This window comes from Capricornis sumatraensis, chromosome 20 (genome assembly GCF_032405125.1).
Source record: "Capricornis sumatraensis isolate serow.1 chromosome 20, serow.2, whole genome shotgun sequence".
Taxonomy (NCBI): domain Eukaryota; kingdom Metazoa; phylum Chordata; class Mammalia; order Artiodactyla; family Bovidae; genus Capricornis; species Capricornis sumatraensis.
In genome coordinates, this window is record NC_091088.1 from 41966718 (window position 1) to 41989350 (window position 22633).

The 22633-nt window shown below is 42.9% G+C and overlaps 1 protein-coding gene across 1 annotated transcript in view; it reads left to right on the forward strand.

The window, feature by feature from the left end:
• Positions 1 to 94: 94 nt before the first annotated feature.
• UTP4 (UTP4 small subunit processome component) overlaps positions 95 to 22633 on the forward strand; it is a 29833-nt gene continuing 7294 nt past the window's right edge. Inside the window, exons 1-12 of the mRNA XM_068992369.1 lie at positions 95 to 139; positions 1747 to 1907; positions 4096 to 4287; positions 5199 to 5283; positions 6732 to 6821; positions 11691 to 11902; positions 16645 to 16816; positions 16927 to 17018; positions 18962 to 19058; positions 19822 to 19886; positions 21134 to 21256; positions 21639 to 21795. Coding sequence (XP_068848470.1) covers positions 1749 to 1907; positions 4096 to 4287; positions 5199 to 5283; positions 6732 to 6821; positions 11691 to 11902; positions 16645 to 16816; positions 16927 to 17018; positions 18962 to 19058; positions 19822 to 19886; positions 21134 to 21256; positions 21639 to 21795 — 1444 coding nt within the window. The 5' untranslated portion in view covers positions 95 to 139; positions 1747 to 1748. The remainder of the gene's footprint in view (positions 140 to 1746; positions 1908 to 4095; positions 4288 to 5198; positions 5284 to 6731; positions 6822 to 11690; positions 11903 to 16644; positions 16817 to 16926; positions 17019 to 18961; positions 19059 to 19821; positions 19887 to 21133; positions 21257 to 21638; positions 21796 to 22633) is intronic.

Below are 22633 nucleotides of genomic sequence, written 5' to 3' on the forward strand. Positions count from 1 at the left end.
CCGTCGCCGCCGCCGCGAGCACTGCCTGCGCACTTCCGGCCTTGCGCCGCGAGCACTTCCGGGGCAGAACACGCGGGCGCGCGCACGTGGGGCCGGGGCGGAGAGAGGCGAGCTCCTTAAGTGGCGAGCCCTTCCACCGGTGAGTTGGGGAAGGGGCGTAGGTAGCGGGGATGAAATGGGGTTGTATCTAGCGAGTGCGGCTTGCTCTAGGTCGGCCCCCCGGGAAACTCGCCGATTCCCCTCTGCCGAGGCGGGTGGGGGCTACTCCAGACATCCCCGGAGAGGGAAGGGGTGGCGGAGCCCTCGCGCGCCCCGGAAGCACGCATAGCCTAGCTGGGCCGAACGCGCCTTCGCTCCTGGCAGATTCTTCACCTTGAAGGGAGATGAGTAAAGGGGCGAACCTGACCCGAGTGCGTCTGTTGGCGGCGGCGGAGCTGGGGATAGAGAAAGTAATTGACAGATGCCAGATCAGTCCTGTCGCTTCTTCCCGCTAAGAAGCTCTTGGTTCTTCCTGCCCATCAGCTCCACCGTCACCACCGTAGTTGAGTCTGTGATTTGCAGACTTAGCATGCAGTGGAGATGGAGATGTTTGCCAAAATGCAGGTTCCTTGACCTCCTCCCACCCCCAAAGACTGGAATTCTAGAGCTATGGATTAGTACCCGGAATCCTGCCTTGTTAGAGATCGTTTTGGTTTAGGAGTTCTGCGGACTCTGAGAGACTCCTTTAGACTGTCAACATTTCTTGCTTTCTTAGAATGATCGAGGTATTGATCCTCTTCTTCACCACCCCCAACCCCAGAAACCTCACGCACCAAATACGAAGGAGACTTTAGTTCTGCCTCGAATACAATTCCTGGAGAAGGAAGTGGCAACCCACTCTAGTATTCTTGCCTGGAAAATCCCATGGGTGGAGGAACCTGGTAGGCTACATACAGTCCATGGGGTCGCAGAGAGTTGGACACGACTGAGCGACTTCACTTTCTTTTCGAATACATTTGGTCAGCTCCTTGTGGCTCCATTCAAGCGCGCACTCCCTGTAAAAAAATGAGGTTATGTTCAGTCTTTTGCTCTAAGATCAAATTTTAGATTCTCACCTCTCTTCCTGGAGCACTTCCTTCAGGCAGTTTGCAGGATTGCTAGGAGGCTGGGTGATGCTCTATGTGTTGCTTTTTGAATTTTTTTTTGTGGAAGAATCCTGAGCTTCTGGAGACTATTTGATAGATTCTGTGTGGACCATTAAAGCATCTTTGGTTGAATATTTTAAAATGAACCTCAGTCAGACTTCCCAGGCGGTCCAGGGGTTAAGACTGGGAGCTTCTAGTGACAGGGGCAGGGGAACTAAGATCCCATATCCTCCCCACCCCCAGTTCCTGCCTGGCCTTCTCCCCACCCCCAAAAAATGGGGAAAAATAGAAATGAACCTCAGTGAGATACATTTGGAGTCTGCCACATAGAACAGTGGTACTGTGCTGCGCTTAGTCAGTCGTGTCCGACTCTTTTCCACCCTATGGACTGTAGCCCGCCAGGCGCCTCTGTCCATGGGGCTTCTCCAGGCAAGAATACTGGAGTGGGTTGCCATGCCCTCCTCCAGGGGATATTCCCAACTCAGAGATGGAACCCAGGTCTCCCTCATTGCAGGCTGATTCTTTACCATCTGAGCCAGGAGGGAAGTCCAGAAGAGTGGTAATAAAAAACAGGAGATGTGACATACTGCTGTTTAACAATAATTCTTTTCTCCCCTCCTAGGAATGGGTGAATTTAATGTCCATCGAGTGCGTTTCTTTAATTATGTTCCATCAGGGATCCGCTGTGTGGCTTACAATAACCAGTCAAACAGATTGGCTGTTTCACGAACAGATGGCACTGTGGAAATTTATAATTTGTCAGCAAACTACTTTCAGGAGAAAGTAAGTCATATGGGAGCTGGATTTGGTGGTGTTGATGTTAATTTTTTTTTCTTAAGTTTAATTCTGCAAAATCTTCTGTCTTTTTTGTATTCAAAGAGATCAGAAGAAAATGACTCTCCCCTACTCTCTCTGTTGTTTAGAAACAAAGAACAAATATACAATCTCTTGTCTGACTGATAAACTTAGAGCTTCAGTCTATGTAATGTTGGTTAGAAAGATCCTACCTAGGAATTGTGGTGCTTACTGCCATTTGGAAACTGATGTTTACTAGATCTGTTGGGCACAGCATTCTTATTATCAAGATCATTGCTTCCTATCAGTCTCTGCACCATTATAACTTTAGTAAAGTGGCATTTCCTGCTGTGTTATTACCCATTTCACTGTTAATTCAGAAAAAAATGATGAGATGTTTTAATATCAAACTTTTTGGTGATGTGATAGCAAGAAGATGAATTCCTAAATTATCTATTTGAGAGAAGGTAGATTTATATACCTAATGTTTGGAAGTAAAGAAGATTTTAAATTAGGTAAAATATCATTTGGGTATATGCACAGGGCTATTACAGCAGCCTATTTTTCAAAGTCTCTGATTACAGATTTCAGATGCAGCAAAATAATTCAGTTCACATTTACTGAGTGCCTTGCATGCCCTCAACACCATGATGCAAATGAGTAGAAGGAAAAATGAATGCAGTGTCTTGCAGCATAGTACTTGGAATTTAGGTACTCTGTAACTATTTCTAAATGACTGCAAGCATTAGGCATTAAGATGAATGTCAGAGGCCCTACCTTCAAGGAGCTCAAAATCCAGTGGGGGAAAGATGAGTATACGGTTTGAAATCGTGTGGTCAGTTTTATGATAGACCTAAGCATGGGCATAGAATCTTAGTGGAGAGGTGCCTTGCTCTGATGAGATGGGTTTAGGATTCCTGGAAAGGGATGACTTACCTGAGCTGACCCCTGAAGCAATAACAAGAGTTAAGAAATCACTGGTCACCAAAAATGAGTCCCATTCTATAGCATGAAAAACATGCTGTGATACACGCTTGTTGCATCCTGTGATTTTTCTTGTTGTTATTGTTGCAACTATATAATTGTTTATATATTTGTTTAATGTCTTCTTCCCTGCTGAACTTCCAATTTTATGAAAAAGGGATCTTGTCAGTGATATGGCTGTATTCCCAGCATTTAGCAAGTGCTTAATACAAAGGCATCACTGAGTTAATATATGTTCAACGGGTCTTTACCTAGTACATCTTATTTTCCACTCCCATCGGTTTTCTTTTTTCTTAAACAATTAATTCAGTCTAGTCTTCCACTTTGTTTCCTTGTTCCCTTCCTGGCTATTGAAGATTGATTAGCTTGGGTGATCACTGTCAGATCATGAGAGTGAAGAGTAGGGACTAGTAGTAAGGAGAGTTATCTTCTATTTGTGTCATTGACTTTGGCAATTTGGGCAGACCATTTACAGGTGCTCTGCTTTTTCAAGTTCAGCTAGGAAAAATTGTATCTCTCCCGGAGAAGGCAATGGCAACCCACTCCAGTACTCTTGCCTTGAAAATGCCATGGACGGAGGAGCCTGGTAGGCTGCAGTCTAGGGGGTCATGAAGAGTTAGGCAGGACTGAGCAACTTCACTTTCACTTGCATTCCCTTTGGTGGCAAGCAGCTATAAGAATAAAATTCCTTGATTGTATGAATGCTTTTTGAGCAAGAAGAAAACACTTAGAAATCTGAGACTTGAATGAAAAGCTGGAGTGAGCTGCATTCATTTCTTTTATTTTCATTTTTTAGACATTTATTGGTGAAATTGGCCCACAGTAAGCAACATGTTTTCAAAGTATACATATTGATAACTTTTGACACATATACACCTTTGAAATCATCGATCAAGATCACTACAATGACTTTTAAAAATCAGATAACATCAAATACAATTACTTGCAGACTTTATTGTCCGAAAACATTTTGCAGAACTAGTCCTAGAAGAAGAAACAAAACCAACCGTATAACTAAAATGTGAGCCTGAAAAAAAATGAAAGTATCAGTATCATGATCTTCAGATAGTGTGAAATTCCACACTAAGTTATTTCTAGAGGGGCATTTTAATTTTCCCCGTTTACCTGTGATCACTCAGTGCTGGTAGCTGGTGAATTCACGGTGGGTTGAGAAGTTATTGTGTTTCTGTAGTTTTTCCCAGGTCATGAGTCTCGGGCCACAGAAGCTCTGTGCTGGGCGAAAGGACAGCGACTGTTTAGTGCTGGACTCAATGGAGAAATTATCGAGTATGATTTACAGGCATTGACCATCAAATATGCTGTGGATGCCTTTGGAGGGCCCATCTGGAGCATGGCCGCCAGCCCCAATGGCTCTCAACTTTTGGTCAGTACGCAACTATTGGTAATCCAAACCGAGATTTCCTCTTGCGCCCATTTACACTTGCTTCCCTGTGTTCATAGGAAGGTAAAGTTATGTTGTGGCCAGTCGCAATTCCAGTCTGAGCCGAATTCCAGCAACCAAGCAATCAATTGTACCTGGATTCCAATAGGAGATACACGATTGGGGTTATTACTGGAGATGTAAAAATCCCTTGTCCTTTTGCACCCTTTCTGCTTCTACTTTGGATCTTGTTTGTTCATTAATGACACCAGAGGTTTCAGTTTGGTTCAGCATCTCCCAAACTGTGTCCTTTGGAATTGGGAGATACAGACACTGTCTTTTGTTTTGCTGCGCTTTGTGTTTTATGATACAGTTTGCTTCAGAATTACCACGTGTTAAGTCCTTCTGTAGATTCACAACACACGTTAGTATATTAAGAGTTCTGATAGGTCTTTTTACAAGTCGACTTGTAGAACCATGTTTCTCAAAATTTTTTTGAGCACAGACTTAAGATTTCCCTCCTCCCCATGCATTCTTACCATTAATTTTCTGTAATGAGTTACTGATTTTTTTTTGGTACTATTTTACAGTATCTTGACATATCTCCATGAAGGTGACACAGTTAACAGGTGTTTAATTCAGGCCGTCGTATCTAGCACAGACATGCCTTGAAATCCTATTTCTCCTCCATGTCCTGTGCAGGAATTAGGCCACTCATTGGCCTGCTTTCTGGTTGGGATGTGATGGCTGCCAGGAACCAAATTTCTTGATACCAGTACTTTTTTCCTCTCACAAACTATTTTTCCTCTTTCAGAGCAAGTGTTAGCTTGAGGGAAGAAATGTATATATTTTAAATGTGTATATTTGGTTCTCTAAAATGCTTTCTTTGTTTTCCACCCCCTTTTCCATGATAGGTTGGCTGTGAAGATGGATCTGTGAAATTATTTCAGATCACTCCAGACAAAATCCAGTTTGAAAGAAATTTTGATCGTCAGAAAAGTAAGGGTTATTTGTCATCAGGGCAGTGAGTAGTGTTAACAAGAAGTTATGTTTCTGTGCCACTGGAGATGGGATACTTTCCTATGGGTTCAGAGAATATTTTATCTGTGTGCCAACTTTCTGCGATGCAGGGTATATGCTAGATGCTGTCCTTAGCTCAGGTTTTCTTTACTGTGTAACATAACGTAGCTATGACTACCTGGTTAAGTAATAATAGAGAAAACTGGTAATCCAAAATAGGAAAGCAAGTGTTTCTATGTGAATCAATTTGTTAGTTCTCACTCACTTTAGTGAAGTTTTGATAAATGTGCATAAAGTCTCAAAACTAGGACTTTGCTGTAGGTAGGAGCTGTGGTTCTCAGTCCTGCTAGTACATTCAAGTTGAATGTGGGAATTTTATAGCCAGTTGCCCCTGTTCCAGCTGTACCTACTGACACTGACTTCCAGATCAGAGATTGGCAACCTGTTTCTGTAAAGACAGCAGCTAATATTGTAGGCTTCAGCAAAGTAGTCCTAGATAATGCTTAAACAAATGGTCATGGTTGTTCTCGCCTAAAACTTCATTAACGACAGCTCACCCCAGGTTGGCCTTTGGGTTACAGTATGCTGACTCCTCTTCTGGAGAGTGGTGTCTGAGATGTTCTCTATGTCCAATAGTAATATTTATTCTCTATTCATCAAATCCCTGTATGTTTGTTTTTAATATCTTGCAGGTGTTCTTTTTTTTTAATTACAAAGGTGACACAGTGTTGTTAAAAATTTCACACGTTTGGCTAAGGGTGAAAGAAAAGAATAAGTGGCTCATCTCAGTCTATAGGCAACATTTTAAAATGAATCTAGACCTTGTTGTATCTTCGAACGGACGGATACATTTCCAGGAGTGCTTGCACTTGCTTTTCAGCTTTTTTTTTTTTCATTTGCTGTATCACAGACGTCTTTCTGTGTGAGCTGAGTTGTGCCCATGTGAGTGGCATTCCATTTTATGGTGTTCCATAATTTATTTGATCAAACTCCTACTGATAGATACTATTATTAATATATATATATATTTTTTACTACTCAAGCCAGTGCTGTAACGAACATTCTTTTCTTCACTTGGGCACTCTAGTAATGTTTCTCTGTGGTGAAATTGACAGTGCAATTGCTGTGACAGATAGGCACGTTTAAATTTTGTTTGGTTACTGCCTGGTCACCCTCAGAAGGTTGTGCTTGTTTACAATCCTATCAACCATTTATCCATTATTAAAAGCAAGCATCAAATATGTCATGTGAGTCCCAGGAAAAAGTTGTTCCTCACCTGTTGCAAAACAGTTCTTCACGAAAATGCAGTAGGTGAGCGCTAAGACTATAGAACGCTAGTCCTGTAGATAACTGTGGAAAGAACTCAGTTACTGTTTGCTGTATATGTACGTGTATGTCACTTTCTCTTTGGTTGTAAAACTCCCCAGGTCGAATCCTGAGTCTCAGCTGGCATCCTGCTGGTACTCACGTTGCGGCTGGCTCCATAGACTATATTAGCGTGTTTGACTCCAAATCAGGTGACTGTTTTTCTCAGCTCATTTGGGATGTGGGTCTTGTTTGTCATATTCACATTTCTCTGTTTCCAAAAGCTTGTGTCCTTGTGCTTTCACCAACCTTCTGAGTTGTCACTATGAATTTCATATCTTTCTTAGATTCCTACTGCTGCTTTTAGGAGAACCTTGATTCTTCAGTTAAATACAGTATTTTTCATCATAAGAATTCACACTAAAATTTGCCTTCAACCAGTAAGCCACTTAGTATAAATAATCAGTAGATACCTATTTATATATACCAGTTCTTCATAAAAGAAAGTGTCTGTCTTTGAGGAACCTAAGTTCTTGGTAACACAGTAACGTATTTCCTCTGCTCTTGGCCTGGAGGATTGGCTGATGGATTCCTTCAGTGATGAGACTGACTTCAACCTGTGGGGTGGCTGTCTGTACTCCCCTCTAAGATGAGAGGATACGCAGGGCAGGGATGTCGCCTTTTTCTTCCTCTGTACTGCTTAAGCAAGTTTTTTACTGTTATCAGTCATATGCATATAGTCAAAGAATTCCTTAAGGCTTGTTACAAAAAAGCAGGACTCCCCCAGTATGCCTTCTCCTGCTCCTCAAAGGCAATAACCTGCAACTCTTAGCTGTTTCTTTTGGTATTTGTCTCTGTGCTATACATAGTATGCTTAAAATGCTGTGTTTTATTTTCTCAGTTTTAGCCCCTTATTTATTGACTTCCACTCTATTAACCCTCTTTCTTTGCACTTTGCCACATGTACCCATATTTCTTCTTGATCCTCCCACTACGGTTATTTTGCAGTTTTGCTCAGATTAGCAGTTGATGTTTTTAATCTCAGACTATATAGGTACTACTTGCAGAGTAAATGTCTTTTCCTTCCCTGTATGTTTTTTTTTTTTAATTTTATTTTTAATTGGAAAGTACCCTGTATTCTTTTCGTTAATATTGTGTGTCTGTCTCTCTCTCTCCTGTGTGTGATTGATACATATATCAGTAATTCATCTCTACATTCTTTTAGTTGTATAAGGTAGGTTCAGCTACATCTGGTTTTCTTTCTCATTTTGGGTGGGGTGGGGTGGGTGCACGGCTTGCAGGATCTTAGTTCCCTGGCCAGGGATTGAACCTGGACCCCTGCAGGGAAAGCACCAGACCGCCACTAACCACGGACCACTAGGTAATTCCCACTTCTGGTTTTCTTTCTACTGCTTTCATCTCCTTGAAGGATTCTCTCCCAGAGCCTTCTGCCCTGCCTCAGTCAAGTGGAGCCAGTTTCTGGGCCTGCTGCACAACTCTGAGATCTTGAATTCTGGTTTTTCAACCATTCCGGGAATTCCCTTTGCTTGTCTCTCACGTGGAGTTCCCTGTGGCCATGTCATGCACTTTCCTAGTTTATCACTTTGTTTGGTGGATCCTGAGAAAGGGTTTTTATGAGAAAGAATTCTAAGTTGGAAATTATTTTTCCTTAGAAGGTTGAAGCCATGGCTCTGCTGTTCAGCTTCTAGTGTTATGAAGTCTGATGCCTTTTTGGGAGTAGATCCTTTGTGTAGGTTTTTGTGGTTTGTTTTTCCTGGGAGTTTTTAAGATCTTCCTTTTATCTTTACTGTTCTGAATTTAATAATTATGTTCTTTGTTGTGTGGATCTGTTAATATCGATTATATTGGACAACTTGATAGGTTCCTTCAATCCAAAAACCCATGTTTTCCATTTCTGAGGAAAATTCTTATAATCATTTTCTAAATGAGTTGCTCTCCATTTTTTTCTAGAATTTTATCATTTGAATGTTGGCTTTTCTCATTTATTTTCTTTCTTTCTTTTCCCTGTTACTTTTGATCTCTAACTTTTTACTCTGCTTCCTGAGAGAGTTTGTCATCTTTATCTTAGTCCTTTTCTTGAGATTTTCCTTTCTGCTGTTTGTTTCTAGACTTCTTTGTTTCCTGAATGTTCTTTTTTATAGCATTCTCTTTTTATTTCATTATATAGTATGAACTCTTGCATTATATAGTACTAACTCTTCTCCAAGACTATTCTCGTCTCCAACTGTTACTTATTTCTCTCTGCCCCTCTCTTGGGCCTCTGCCTTCCATACTAAGGCTGTCCTCCAGTGTCTAGGGGTTCCTTTCATCACCAGACAAGTTTATTGCATCTAAACTTCACTGAGGAATGGTCTGGCTTGACTGTCAGTATGGGGAAGCTCTAAAGACAGGCTGTTTAGGTCTTTTGTCGTGTACAAGTCATATTTCCCAGAAATGTTTTTTGTTCTCTTGTGGGGTGATAACAAGCAGGGCCATCAGCATTCTAAGAAAACTGGTGTTCTTAATGTTGAGAGACAAGTTTTCACTTAATCTATGCTCCATATACCACTCCCACCCTCAGTTGCACTGATACCCCTCTTCAGAGAATAAGTTTCTGGTCTCCTCTGAGAAGTGGAATTTGGGGAGTTGCCTGGCTTCTTAGCTATGAGGCAGGACCTGAGGGATATCATATCAGTTCAGTCACTCAGCCGTGTCCGACTCTTTGCAACCCCATGGACTGTAGCACGCCAGGCTTCCCTGTCCATTACCAACTCCCAAGCTTACTCAAACTCATGTCCATTGAGTCGGAGATGCCATCCAACCATCTCATCCTCTGTCATCCCCTTTTCCTCCTGCCTTCCATCTTTCCCAGAATCAGGGTCTTTTCTAGTGAGTCAGTTCTTCAAATCAGGTGGCCAAAGTGTTAGAGTTTCAGCTTCAGCATTAGTCCTTCCAATGAATATTCAGAATTGATTTCCTTTAGGATGGACTGGTTGGATCTCCTTGCAGTCCAAGGGACCCTCCAGAGTCTTCTCCAACACCACAGTTCAAAAGCATCAATTCTTCAGCACTCAGCTTTCTTTATAGTCCAACTCTCACATCCATACATGACTACTGGAAAAACCATAGCTTTGACTAGACGTATCTTTGTTGGCAAAGTAACGTCTCTGCTTTTGAATATGCTGTCTAGGTTGGTCATAACTTTTCTTCCAAGGAGTAAGCATCTTTTAATTTCATGGCTGCAGTCACCATCTGCAGTGATTTTGGAACCCAAGAAAAGAAAGTCTCCCACTGTTTCCATTCTTTCCCCATCTATTTGCCATGAAGTGATGGGACCGGATGCCATGATCTTAATTTTCCAAATGTTGAATTTTAAGCCAGTTTTTTCACTCTCCTCTTATACTTTCATCAAGAGGCTCTTCAGTTCTTCTTCACTTTCTGCCATAAGGGTGGTGTCATCTTCATATCTGAGGTTATTAATATTTCTCCTGGCAATCTTGATTCCAGCTTGTGCTTTATCCAGCCTGGCATTTTGCATGATGTACTCTGCATATAAGTTAAATAAGCAGGGTGACAGTACACAGCCTTGACGTACTCCTTTTCCTATTTGGAACCAGTCTGTTCCATGTCCAGTTCTAAGTGTTGCTTCTTGACCTGCATACAGATTTCTCAGGAGGCAGGTAAGCTGGTCTGGTATTCCCATCTTTTGAAGGATGTTCCATAGTTTGTTGTGATCCACATAGTCAAAGGCTTTGGCATAGTCAATAAAGCAGAAGCAGATGTTTTTCTGGAACTCTCTTGCTTTTTCGATGATCCAACGAATGTTGGCAATTTGATCTCTGGTTCCTCTGGCTCGTCTAAATCTAGCTTGAACATTTGGAAGTTCACGGTTTATGTACTATTAAAGCCTGGCTTGGACAATTTTAAGCATTACTTTACTAGCATGTGAGATGAGTGCAATTGTGCAGTAGTTTGAACATTCTTTGGCATTGCCCTTCTCTGGGATTGGAATGAAAACTGACCTTTTCCAGTCCTGTGGCCACTGCTGAGTTTTCCAAATTTGCTGGCATATTGATTGCAGCACTTTCATAGCATTATGTTTTAGAATTTGAAATAGCTCCACTGGAATTCCATCACCTCCACTAGCTTTGTTCATAGTGATGTTTCCTAAGGCCCACTTGACTTCGCATTCCAGGATGTCTGGCTCTAGGTGAGTGATCACACCATCGTGATTATCTGGGTCATGAAGCTCTTTTTTGTACAGTTCTGTGCATTCTTACCACCTCTTATCTTCTGCTTCTGTTAGGTCCTTACCACTTCTGTCGTTTATTATGCCCATCTTTGCCTGAAATGTTCCCTTGGTATCTCTAATTTTCTTGAAGAGATCTCTAGACTTTCACATTCTATTGTTTTCCTCTATTTCTTTGCACTGATCACTGAGGAAAGTTTTCTCATCTCTCCTTGCTATTCTTTGGAACTCTGCATTCAGATGGATATATCTTTCCTTTTCTTCTTTGCCTTTAGCATCTCAGGTTTCTTAAACTTTTTTCCAACCAGTCCCTCCTTTTAACCCCACTTTCACTTCTATTTCCAGTGTGTCTGGAGTCACCAGTTGCTGGGTCTTCCGAGGATTCCATGGTAGAAATCAGGTGGTTTTTTGGCTCTTCCTTCTGCTAATTTGGGACTTAGTTTTCAGGTTCTACTAAGTCAGTTACTACTCTGTATCTGCTTTCCAATCCCCAAATTTTGATACTGTTGTCTTCTATCCCATTCTCATGGAGATTTGGAAGAGCAGAGTAGCATATGTATGCAGAGCTGGCCACGTTTAAGTGAAGTACCAAACGTCTCTTTCCATCTCACCTCCTCACCACAAATGTCTTCTGTCAGCAATGCCCCGCCCCACCCTCCTTCTCCAGGTAACATTTTGGTGTTCCATACTTGAGTTCACCATAACCACTGTTTACTGGCTCTCTGTGATCTGGGCTCAAGCAGCTGAACTTACCAGATGCCAACACAGGCAGCTTTTCAAGACTAAGGAGAAATGAGTGCTGTTCAAGCGTGGGCTTTGCTTTTTTCACCAGGAAGCGCTATTGGTAAGATGCTGGTGGATAGGCAGTACATGGGCGTGTCTAAGCGGAAGTGCATCATTTGGGGTGTGGCCTTCCTGTCAGATGGCACTGTCATAAGCGTGGACTCTGCTGGGAAGGTGCAGATCTGGGACTCAGCTACTGGGACCCTCGTGAAGAACCATCTGGTCTCGAATGCTGACGTGCAGTCCATTGCCGTATCCGCTGTGAGTATAGCCCCTGTTGGAGCAGTTCCTGTACACCCTGGGCAGGGAGGGGAGAAGGCTGTGTCAGGGATGTGCCATCAACACTGTTCCCTAATCCTAAGTGTTGTAGTGGAGGAAGATGAGCTTAGGACAGTGTGTCTCAAAACCCACAGAATTTGCCAGAACTCTTATTCTCCAGCAGTTAGAGAATAGCCCCTAAAAAGTTAGTTAGCTGAGAGGTTTTTTTCAGACTCCCCTCATCCCCGGTTGACCCACCTTTTGACAGAGCGGGGTATTTTTAATGTAAAATTTGTATTTTATAAACATATAATATAACCTTTTACAATATAAAATGATACAATGCTTTTTAAAATTTTTAGTTGGAGGATAATTGATTTACTATGTTGCCTTGGTTTCTGCCGTACAACAACGTGAATCAGCCATTAGTATCCATATATTCCCTCCCTTTTGAAACTCCCTTCCACCTCCCCCCTTCCCACCCCTCTAGGCTGTCACAGATTAGCACTTCCTGTGTTACATAGCAGACTTCCCCCTCGCTGCCTTACAGATGCATATGTTTCAGCGCTGCTCTCTCTATTTGTCCCACCGTCCCTTTCCCCAACTGTGTCTACACGTCTTTTCTCTCTGTCTGCATCTCTGTTCCTGCCCTGCAAATAGGTTAATCAGTACCATTTTTTAAATTCCATATATATGCATTTATATTACAATGTTTGTTTTTCTGACTTACTTCACTCTGTTACAGGCTCTAGGTTCATTCACCTCACTAGAACTGACTCAAATTCATTCCTTTTTATGGCTGAGTAATATTCCTTGTATCTATGTACCACAACTTCTTTATCCATTCATCTATGGATGGACATCTAGGTTGCTTCCGTGTCCTGGCTGTTGTAAATAGTGTTGCGATGAACATTGGGGTACATGTGTTTTTTTGAATTATGATTTTCTTAGGGTATATGCCCAGTAGTATGATTGTTAGGTCATGTGGTAGTTTTATTCCTGTTTTTTTAAGGAATCTCCATACTGTTCTCCATAGGGTCTGTATCAATTTACATTCCCACTAATAGTGCCAGAGGGTTCCCTTTTCACCACATCCTATCCAGCATTTAATGTCTGTAGGGTTTTTTTTGATGATGGCCATTTTGACTACAACACTTTTTAAAATGTAGAATTTATGTTTTCTTATTGAAAAGCTGCTTGAGACTTCAACATAAATTTTTGTCATATTACTCTTACGCATATATAAAATGGAAAGTGTATGAAATAAAGCAATTGGGGTATTCCTAGAGCTTTTTCACGTTCAGCTGGACTCTGAATCGCCTGGACTCAGTTCTCAGGGTCCATGGTTCCCACACATGCCTCTCTGCCATCCACAGTGTTCGCAGAAGATGCCCCACTGTGGTCACAAAGTTTTCTTTTAGGCTTTTGACAGCTCTTCCAGAAGTTTTGATATTTGTTCTTTATCTGAAGATGTCACACATACAAAGATTGACAGATATAAGATTTTTATTTCAGAGATGTTAAAATGTGGGAAAGTGTGTGCCTGAGAATCAAGGGATTGTGGCACTTTTTTTTTTTTTAACTGAAAAAAATGCAGTGATACAAATTCCAGTCCTCAGAAGTGCTTATCGCAAACTCTGGAACTGGGCAGACTTCAGTTTGAATCCCAGTTGTGCCACTTAATATAGTTCCGTATCTTCCTTGGGCATGTTGCTGCTTTCTATGCCTCAGTTTCTTCCCCTGTGAAAACAGGAATGTCCATAATACATTCCTCATAGCTGTCTGAGGAAAGATTCAATGGGTTGCACTTGTGAAGTGCTAGGTACAGTGTCTGGCACAGTTAGTGTGCTATTACCATTTTTACATCTCTTTTAAAACCAATCCTAATTTCAAGGCTTTTCTCCACACTCTCTTGCCAGAACAGATGGTTATTTTTAGGTTTCTTTTTTAATGGTTTTTCACTGATTAAAGAGTGAATTTTGGCAAACACCCAGTCCTTTGATACTTGGAGGCTTTCTGTGTGTCCACAATCACATACATACCTCTTCCAAGTCAGCTTTTCCCTTGCTTGGTTCCTGCTGCACTCCAAGAAAGCCCTTTAAAAAAATTTTTTTTTTTTTTTAGTTTAACTTTTATTTTGGCTGCACTGCTTTTCATTGCAGAGCGTGGGCTTTCTCTAGTTGTGGCACAAGGGCCTCTCTCATTACAGTGAGCAAGCTTCTTTCGTTGTGGAGCATGGGCTCAGTAGTTGTGGTATTTGAGCTTCTCTAGTTGTGGCCCATGGACTTCGTTCTGCCACCAAGGATCGAACCCATGTCCCCTGCATTGGCAGGCAGCTTCTTAACCACTGGACCACCAGGGAAGCCCCCAAGAGAGCTTTTGTTTCCTTCTCAGTGCTTTTATAATTCAACCTCAAGGAAAGAGATTGTGGAATGAGAAACTTGCCTCCCCAGTTCTTCTCTGTAGGTGGGACTTTGAGCACATGGCCACTTGATCTGTTTAGTGGAGGTAGAGGCAAAGAGCACATGTGTTCCTAAGCAGCTCAGTATTCCCTTTTGCTCTGGGCTGATGCCTTCACTTACTCCTTGGAAGAAAAGTTATGACCAACCTAGATAGCATATTGAAAAGCAGAGACATTACTTTGCCGACTAAGGTCCGTCTAGTCAAGGCTATCGGAGAAGGCAGTGGCACCCCACTCCAGCACTCTTGCCTGGAAAATCCCATGGACGGAGGAGCCTGGTGGGCCGCAGTCCATGGGGTTGCTAAGAGTCGGACACGACTGAGCGACTTACACTTTTCACTTTCATGCATTGGAGAAGGAAATGGCAACCCACTCCAGTGTTCTTGCCTGGAGAATCCCAGGGACGGGGGAGCCTCATGGGCTGCCGTCTATGGGGTCGCACAGAGTCGGTCATGACTGAAGTGACTTAGCAGCAGCAGCAGCAGCAGTCAAGGCTATGGTTTTTCCTGTGGTCTTGTATGGATGTGAGAGTTGGACAGTGAAGAAGGCCGAGCACCGAAGAATGGATGCTTTTGAACTGTGGTGTTAGAGAAGACTCTTGAGAGTCCCTTGGACCGCAAGGAGATCCAACCAGTCCATTCTGAAGGAGATCAGCCCTGGGATTTCTTTGGAAGGAATGATGCTAAAGCTGAAACTCCAGTACTTTGGCCACCTCATGCGAAGAGTTGACTCATTGGAGAAGACTCTGATGCTGGGAGGGATTGGGGGCAGGAGGAGAAGGGGACGACAGAGGATGAGATGGCTGGATGGCATCACTGACTCGATGGCCGTGAGTCTGAGTGAACTCCGGGAGTTGGTGATGGACAGGGAGGCCTGGCATGCTGCGATTCATGGGCTCGCAAAGAGTCGGACACGACTGAGCGACTGAACTGAACTGAACTGATGCCTTTCGAACTGTAGCCTCAGAGGAGGTAAAGGAGAGAGGCCTGTGCCCAGAGCAAAGGCTTTAGCAGCAGAGAGCATGTAGCTTTGTCAAGTCTAAATGGACAAGCAGGTAAACTCTGGAAATTGCAGTTTCCTTATCAGGGTAGAGGCCTATTAAATGATGATTAGGCAGGGGAAAAAAAAGGTAAAATCATGATTCATACAAACATGAAATAGACATATGTCCAAGATTTTCTGTACCTCATTAATTAATGAGGGAGCCAGTAAGATGTCACAAGCAGTTCAAAGGGAGAAATCAGAGAACACAGTTATGTCAGGCCATCAGGAAGGTGAAATGTTTTATGATTTTGTTGCAAACTCAGCGTCCACAGGGCAGTCATCTACTGCATTCTACTAAGCAGAATCCCTTTGCATCTCTATGCAGGAGAATCTTTTGCATCACTCTCAGCTTTTCACAATTTGTAGAGTCGTGAAATAGCTCTTGAACGATCAAAGGGCTCCCTTGACAAGGACTTGCTATGCTCATTTCAGTCCTTTACAGTTGCTCCCAATAGGGCAAATGATACTTAACGTTCAAGCTGTTGAAAGATTAGAGATGGTATGACTTAAAATTCCTAGCACAGTGTGTAGCTCCATTCTCACGTGTTCAGACATCTAACTGTTCTTGATCAGTTCACCCACTCTTCACACTATTTGACTTGTTTAACTACTGATCTAGGTTCCTGATTTTTTTCTCACTACCCTATCAGGTATCCTGTTTTGGTTTTTTCTTATTCAGAATTATGTGCAAAAAATAAAGTTACAATGAAAATGATTTTAGAGAAATTTTAAAAAGTAGTTGTAGACACAGCAAGACCTTTTAAAACTAACAGAAATCCCCATGCTCAACACACTGACCAGAAAGAGCCTTAAACTGGGAAGCCAGGGAGCCTGCATGTTTGTGATATTGATCAGGCCACTTCCCCTCCTCAGGCTGCCCTTGCTCCTCTAAAAAGAACAGTGAATTTTAGGGTTTTATGAACTTCTGTCTTCTGGCTGCCTCTTTTGAGGCCCCTCCTCTTTTGCCCAATATTATTGCTATTCTGTTGAGGTCTAGTTTGCATTGTATGAAAACATTCATAAGTTTAAAGTACTTCCTGTTTATTTTGTCAGCAGGGGGCGCCTTGTGACCTATTCATGGAATTGTTAGCTTCTGGAGGAAAAAAGACCCCCGCAACCTCCTGTCCCCAATTCTGGGCATTTTCCCACATAAGCTTTCCAGGTAGAAAACCTCGGGGAATATTTTAACACTGGGCCTTGTTTTGCTCAAATGTACCTCCCTGATGATTTCTTTTCTCAGCAAGAAGACAGTTTCGTGGTGGGTACAGCCGAGGGGACAGTGTTCCATTTTCAGCTGGTCTCTGTGACTTCCAGCAGCAGCGAGAAGCAGTGGGTGCGGACGAAGCCATTTCAGCATCACACCCACGACGTGCGAGCCGTGGCTCACAGCCCCACCGCACTGATATCTGGAGGTGGGTTTTGCTCTCCGCCTGGCTGCTTCTTAACTCTGCCCGTCTCCAGTTATGTTCATGTGGAGCTTTTTCTAATTCTGATGCTTTTTCCCCTCTGCTTTTCACTGCAGGCACCGACACCCACTTAGTTATTCGTCCTCTGATGGAGAAAGTGGAGGTAAAGAATTATGATGCTGCTCTCCGAAAAATCACTTTTCCCCACGTGAGTATCATCTTCTAACCCCACCGCCTCCTCACCTCCCCGTCCATCTGTCGCACAAGACAGCACCACTCACTCTTGGGCAAATCTGTAGGGCTTCTGTAGTTACCTGCCTTCTTCTTTCTTCCGTCTGTTTCTCAGGCAAGCCTCTGGCAAAGATATTTACAGGGGCCAAGAGATTTAGGGCAGCATTCCTAGTTCAGCTTCTGGGGAAATCACTCCTTTTTCCAGTTTGGTGTGGTTTATGGAGATTCTGTTTGTTTTTGAGGCTGGGCTGTTTATTATCCTGGATGGGAGCAGAAAAATCCAGGCTTCCAGTGTTCTTTTCTAGGTAAATTCATCATCTTTCTAGGCTAGAAACTCTTCTGCCCACTATCTGCTTCTACGTTCCATTCAACCAGTAAACCTCACCGAGTCTGTTTCCTCATCTTCTCGAATCTAGCCATTTCTCTTTGTCTACACTGCCATGATCCTAGTTTGGATCCGTGTCTTTTCTCATCTGGATTTTTTAACAATAGCTTGTTAATGATCTCCTTTTATAGTTTGTGTCATTCTAGCTTATTCTCCACATGATTTGTTCAGAAAGCAACTTTATTCATTGCTCCATGCTTAAATGCCTTTGGTTGGCCCTCGTTGCCTTCAGCATAAAGACCTGCTTCCTTAGCATGGCTCATGACACCTGTCTTGATATGGAGAAGAGAGCTTCTTCCCTCCCCTCTACTCTTACACTCTTAGAGCACCTCCACCCCCACCTCTACCGAGTCTGGCAGTTCTGAAGGACTTCTCTTTACTCCCCACAATGCTCTCTTATCTTTGAGATGTTTCCTGAGCCATGTGTTTGCCTAGAACGTCCTGACCTGCTTTCTTTCCTGAGTGATCTTTACCAGTGAACCTGGTCTGGGCTCCTGTCTTTACTGCCTTGAAAGTGAAAGTGAAGTTGCTCAGTCATGTCCGACTCTTTGCAACCCCATGGACTGTAGCCTGCCAGGCTTCTCAGTCCATGGAATTTTCCAGGCAAGAGTACTGGAATGGGTTGCCATTTCCTCCTCCAGGGGATGTTCCTGATCCAGGGATCGAACCCAGGACTCCCACATTGTAGGCAGACGCCTTACCCTCTGAGCCACCAGGGAAGTCCGTTACTGCCCTGGGGTTAAACTAAATATCCTTTCTACTTTTATTCATCACATATTGTGCTTGCTGCTGTTGCTGCTAAGTTGTTTCAGTCGTGTCCAACTCTGTGCGACCCCATAGACAGCAGCCCACCAGGCTCCTCCATCCCTGGGATTCTCCAGGCAAGAACACTGGAGTGGGTTGCCATTTCCTTCTTCAATGCGTGAAAGTGAAAAAAGTGAAGTCGCTCAGTCGTGTCCGACCCTCAGCGACCCCATGGACTGCAGCCTTCCAGGCTCCTCCGTCCATGGGATTTTCCAGGCAAGAGTACTGGAGTAGGGTGCCATTGCCTTCTCCTATAGTGTGCTTAGCCGTGTTAAAATTCTGTGCACCTTTCGTGTAATTGCCTGTTTAATTTTGCGTCAGTCCTTTAAACTGTAAGCTTGAGAGCAGTAGCTACGTTTACGTTTGTTCGTTTGGTTGTGCTGGATTCTTGTTGGGGCTCATGGGAGTCCCCTGTTTCAGCACACAGGCTGTAGAGCACGGGCTCAGTAGTTGCCCCATGGCATGGGGGATCTTAGTTCCTTGACCAGGGATCAAACCCACATCCCCTATGTTGAAAAGTGGATTCTTAACTACTGAACTAACAGGGAAGTCCCAGTAGCTAGGTTTGTATTTACCACTGTGTTTTTAGATCTTATGACTGCCTGATGTATGGTAGTACTTAGGAAATACTTGTCAAGTCAGTGGATTTCAACATTAAAAGTGTTCTGAGGTGTTGCTGCGCTAGATGACCCCAGCTTGTTTCTGTCTTTTTGATTCCTGGATGGGTCCAGCGACGGCTTGTTTCCTGTGCAAAAAAGAAGCAGCTTCTCCTTTTCCAGTTTGCTCATCACTTGGAACTCTGGCGACTGGGATCCACAGTTGCAACAGGTAAGCTGGGAGAAGGTCTTTTCACAACAAGAAAACTCGGAGAGAGAAGCCAGAAATTGCAGTTGAAATTCTGCCTGTGGAAAAATGGAAGTCGATTCTTCTGCTGTCTGTTTGACATCCTTACGGTTTCCTATCCACTAGATAGAGCAGGGGAGTTCCTCAGAGTGTGAAAATCATTAGCTGCACACCGAATCACCTCTGGAAAGTTTACAGTCCTGTACAGTGCGCTGCAGGGCATAGGGGAGGCAAGGGGCGTGGAATAGTTTGCCCTGGCTGGACCGGGATCAGAACAGGCTGTTGAAAAATGACAGACTGTCATGTTTCAAGCCTTCATGAAAAAGAAGGTCATGCAGATCTTACCAGGGTGACAGCCTCATGGCCTTAGGTATGACACATATGTGTGGGTGCTGTTGTTTTATAGTAGAGGCTTTGGCTTTAGGCTCCACGATGAACAAAAGAAGTTAAAGTTGAGGCCACACAAATTTCACTTCCATCTACCTGCATGCCTTGCTGTGGGAAGCAGCTTCAGAAAAGAAGCGCCATGGCCATATTCAGGGCCCCCACGGAGAAGCTAAGAAAGTGCTCACTGTTCTCCTGTTCGTATACATACCCCCAGAAAACTCTAAGCTCATTCTGTCAGACATGTTTCTGATTTCCCAGTGGTAGAGATTCCATTCTACCCAGGAATGACTTTTTAAATGAAAAAAACATTTGTATAGCCTTCCTTTGGGAAGAAAAATATCAGAGATGTTTCTTGTTCCAGGAAAGAATGGGGATACCCTTCCGCTCTCTAAAAATGCAGATCATTTACTTCACCTCAAGACAAAGGTAAGGAAGTTGAACTGGGTGTTTAGACTCTGAAATCCAGAACATATGTCCTGTTCTAAATTTGGGTGGGGGTCCTTAGCTGATACCCTAAACTGTAAAATGTAAAATTATTTGAATGAAGTACCATATCAAGAGGATTGGGTTTCCTGTGATTATAAGTCAGGCATTCAGAATTTATTAGATGAATTAATACAAGAAATTGGTTTTTCTTTTGGTATTATGAAGATAACATGCATATTCTTAAAAAATTCAAATAATATAAAAAGAGTATGCAGTGAAAAATGAACCTCCTTCTAACCCCCCACCCCTCAGAGATGATTGCTGCCAACAGTTTCTTATATATTCTTTTAGAAAAAATGTTCACTTGTGTGTATGTGTATATATCCTTTCTTTCAGTACTGATGGGACTGTGCTATACAAACAGCTTTGCTATCTTCCTTTCCAAACATCTTCAGTTGCACAATACTTGTGAATTACAGTCTTCCTATAAAGAACTCAAACAGCAGTGATAGGTCATATTTTTGTCCAGCTCTTTAATTCTAGTCACCCCTCCTGAAATGATTGCTGCTAATTGATTAGCTATATATCCTCCTTGACCTTGTTCTGCATATGAGTGTATGAATGTGTGTGTACATACATACTTACATGTTTTTTCCCTTTTTTGGCCATGCTGGGCAGCATGGGGGATCTTAGTACCCTGAGCAGGGGTTAAACCTGTGCTCCCTGATTTGGGAGCGTGAAGTCTTAACCACTGGACCACCAGGGAAGTACCCTTACCTACATTTAGACGTTCTTTGAGTTTTTTGAATGATAACAAATGTTACACTAAACTTTTCCTGTGTAGTGCAAATTTTCTTTCACTTAATATTTCTTAGAGGTCTTTAAAGAAGGTTGTCATTAACAAAATAGAAAACCAGTCCCCAAGTCACCAGGCCTCCAAAGCTCCCCTGCATTCAATGCCTGCCTGATCAGGTTTTTAGAGTTAGGTTTAGTAGGAGGCTACCTGTGAAGTACATGACGGGCTGCAATAAGCTGACATTATTCAGAGACTTCTGTTCTGGAAATCAAAGCCACACCCTTCAGATGCTCCACCTGTGAAATAATCATAGTGATGCACAGCATATGACTGTAGGGATTACATGTAGGTATTTGTGGGTTCAGAGTGGCAGTAGCTTGAGGATCCATGTCACAGTGAACCTTGTATGAAGTTTTACTTGACCGTTTGTCCTGCTTCCTCACTCTGCCAGGGTCCTGAGAACATTATCTGCAGCTGTATCTCCCCATGTGGTGGTTGGATAGCCTGTTCTACAGCTTCTCGTTTTTTTCTCTATCGACTGAATTACGAACATGACAACATAAGCCTGCAGAGGGTAAGTGATAACCCAGGGTCTGGTTGAATAAGAAGAAACCTTATAAGTGGGTGATTGTTGTGTGAAGTGGAAATTTTCTGGATATGAATCCTTATTCAGTGAGAAAACTTACCAAAATGGTCTCTTATTGCCAAATTTAAAATTATGTTTTTGGAGGAGTAGGTAAATGCCACAAAATGGCAGTAAAAGGTTAGGCTTTTGAGGAGATGATGGGGGGAGTGGAGGGGTTACAGTAGGCACGTCGGTGTTCCAGGCCCTTGGCCAGTGGGCCTCCTTGGAGATAGGAAGTACTCATGTGATGTGAGCCTGGCGCTGCTAATTTTTTATGGGCTTTGGGTCTAACTTCTGTCTCCTTCTGACCTTTACCACTGTTTCCCCCAAGGTTTCCAAAATGCCGGTGTTCCTTCGCTCTGCCCTCCAGATTTTGTTTTCTGAGGATTCAACAAAGCTCTTTGTGGCGTCAAATCAAGGGTCTCTTCGCGTCTTTCGGCTCCTGGAAGGAGGCTTCACGCACCTGCATTCTTTCCAGCCCCAGTCAGGTGAGAAGTTGGGACCTGGCCTCGGGAGAGAGTAGCCAATCTCCGATGTTTCTTTTTTTTTCACTTAGATCTCAATTGTCAGGGATTCGCTAATGCTCCTCTCAGTCCTGCAAAAACTACACACTCACGTATCTGCGATTTAAAGCAGGAGACACCTGGCAAGTGAAAACGCTTGATGAGATCTGCAGTGTTGCTCACACCTACTCTTTTCTCACTGGGTTTTTGATTCCTTATTTAGGGCCAGAGAAGTTTCATCACGCTTCTTGGAGTTTTGTTAGTAGAGCAAGAAGGAACTTAAAATCATTTGTGATCCTGATAACCTCCATTATTATCTGTGTATATTTCTAGGAGGTGCTTGTATGTAGGTATTTTGTGGACACATTAATTTGGGGTTTGTTATTTTTTTTATAAAGATGAACTTGTGAATACAGTTTCACTACCTGTCCTAATGTTTTTGGCTACGTTTCTGTATGTTTTGAGAACATGAGTGTGCATGAATGTATGACTATGGGTAGATAACTTTTAGTGAGTTGACCATTAAGAACTTAGTACTCAATACTTCCCATGGGTCTTTTTTTTTCTCCCTTGACCAGGATTATAATGACTTCACGGTTATGTAGACTCCATCTGTCTGGATAATGAACTTTTAAGATTTTTTTTAATGTGGACCATTTTCAAAGTCTCCATTAAATTTGCCACATTGTTGTCTCTGTTTTTATGCTTTGGTTTTTCTGGCCACCAAGCATATGGGATCCTAGTTCCCTGACCAGGGATCAGACCCACACCCCCTGAATTGAAGGTGAAATCTCAACCACTGAACCCCCAGGGAAGTCCCAGG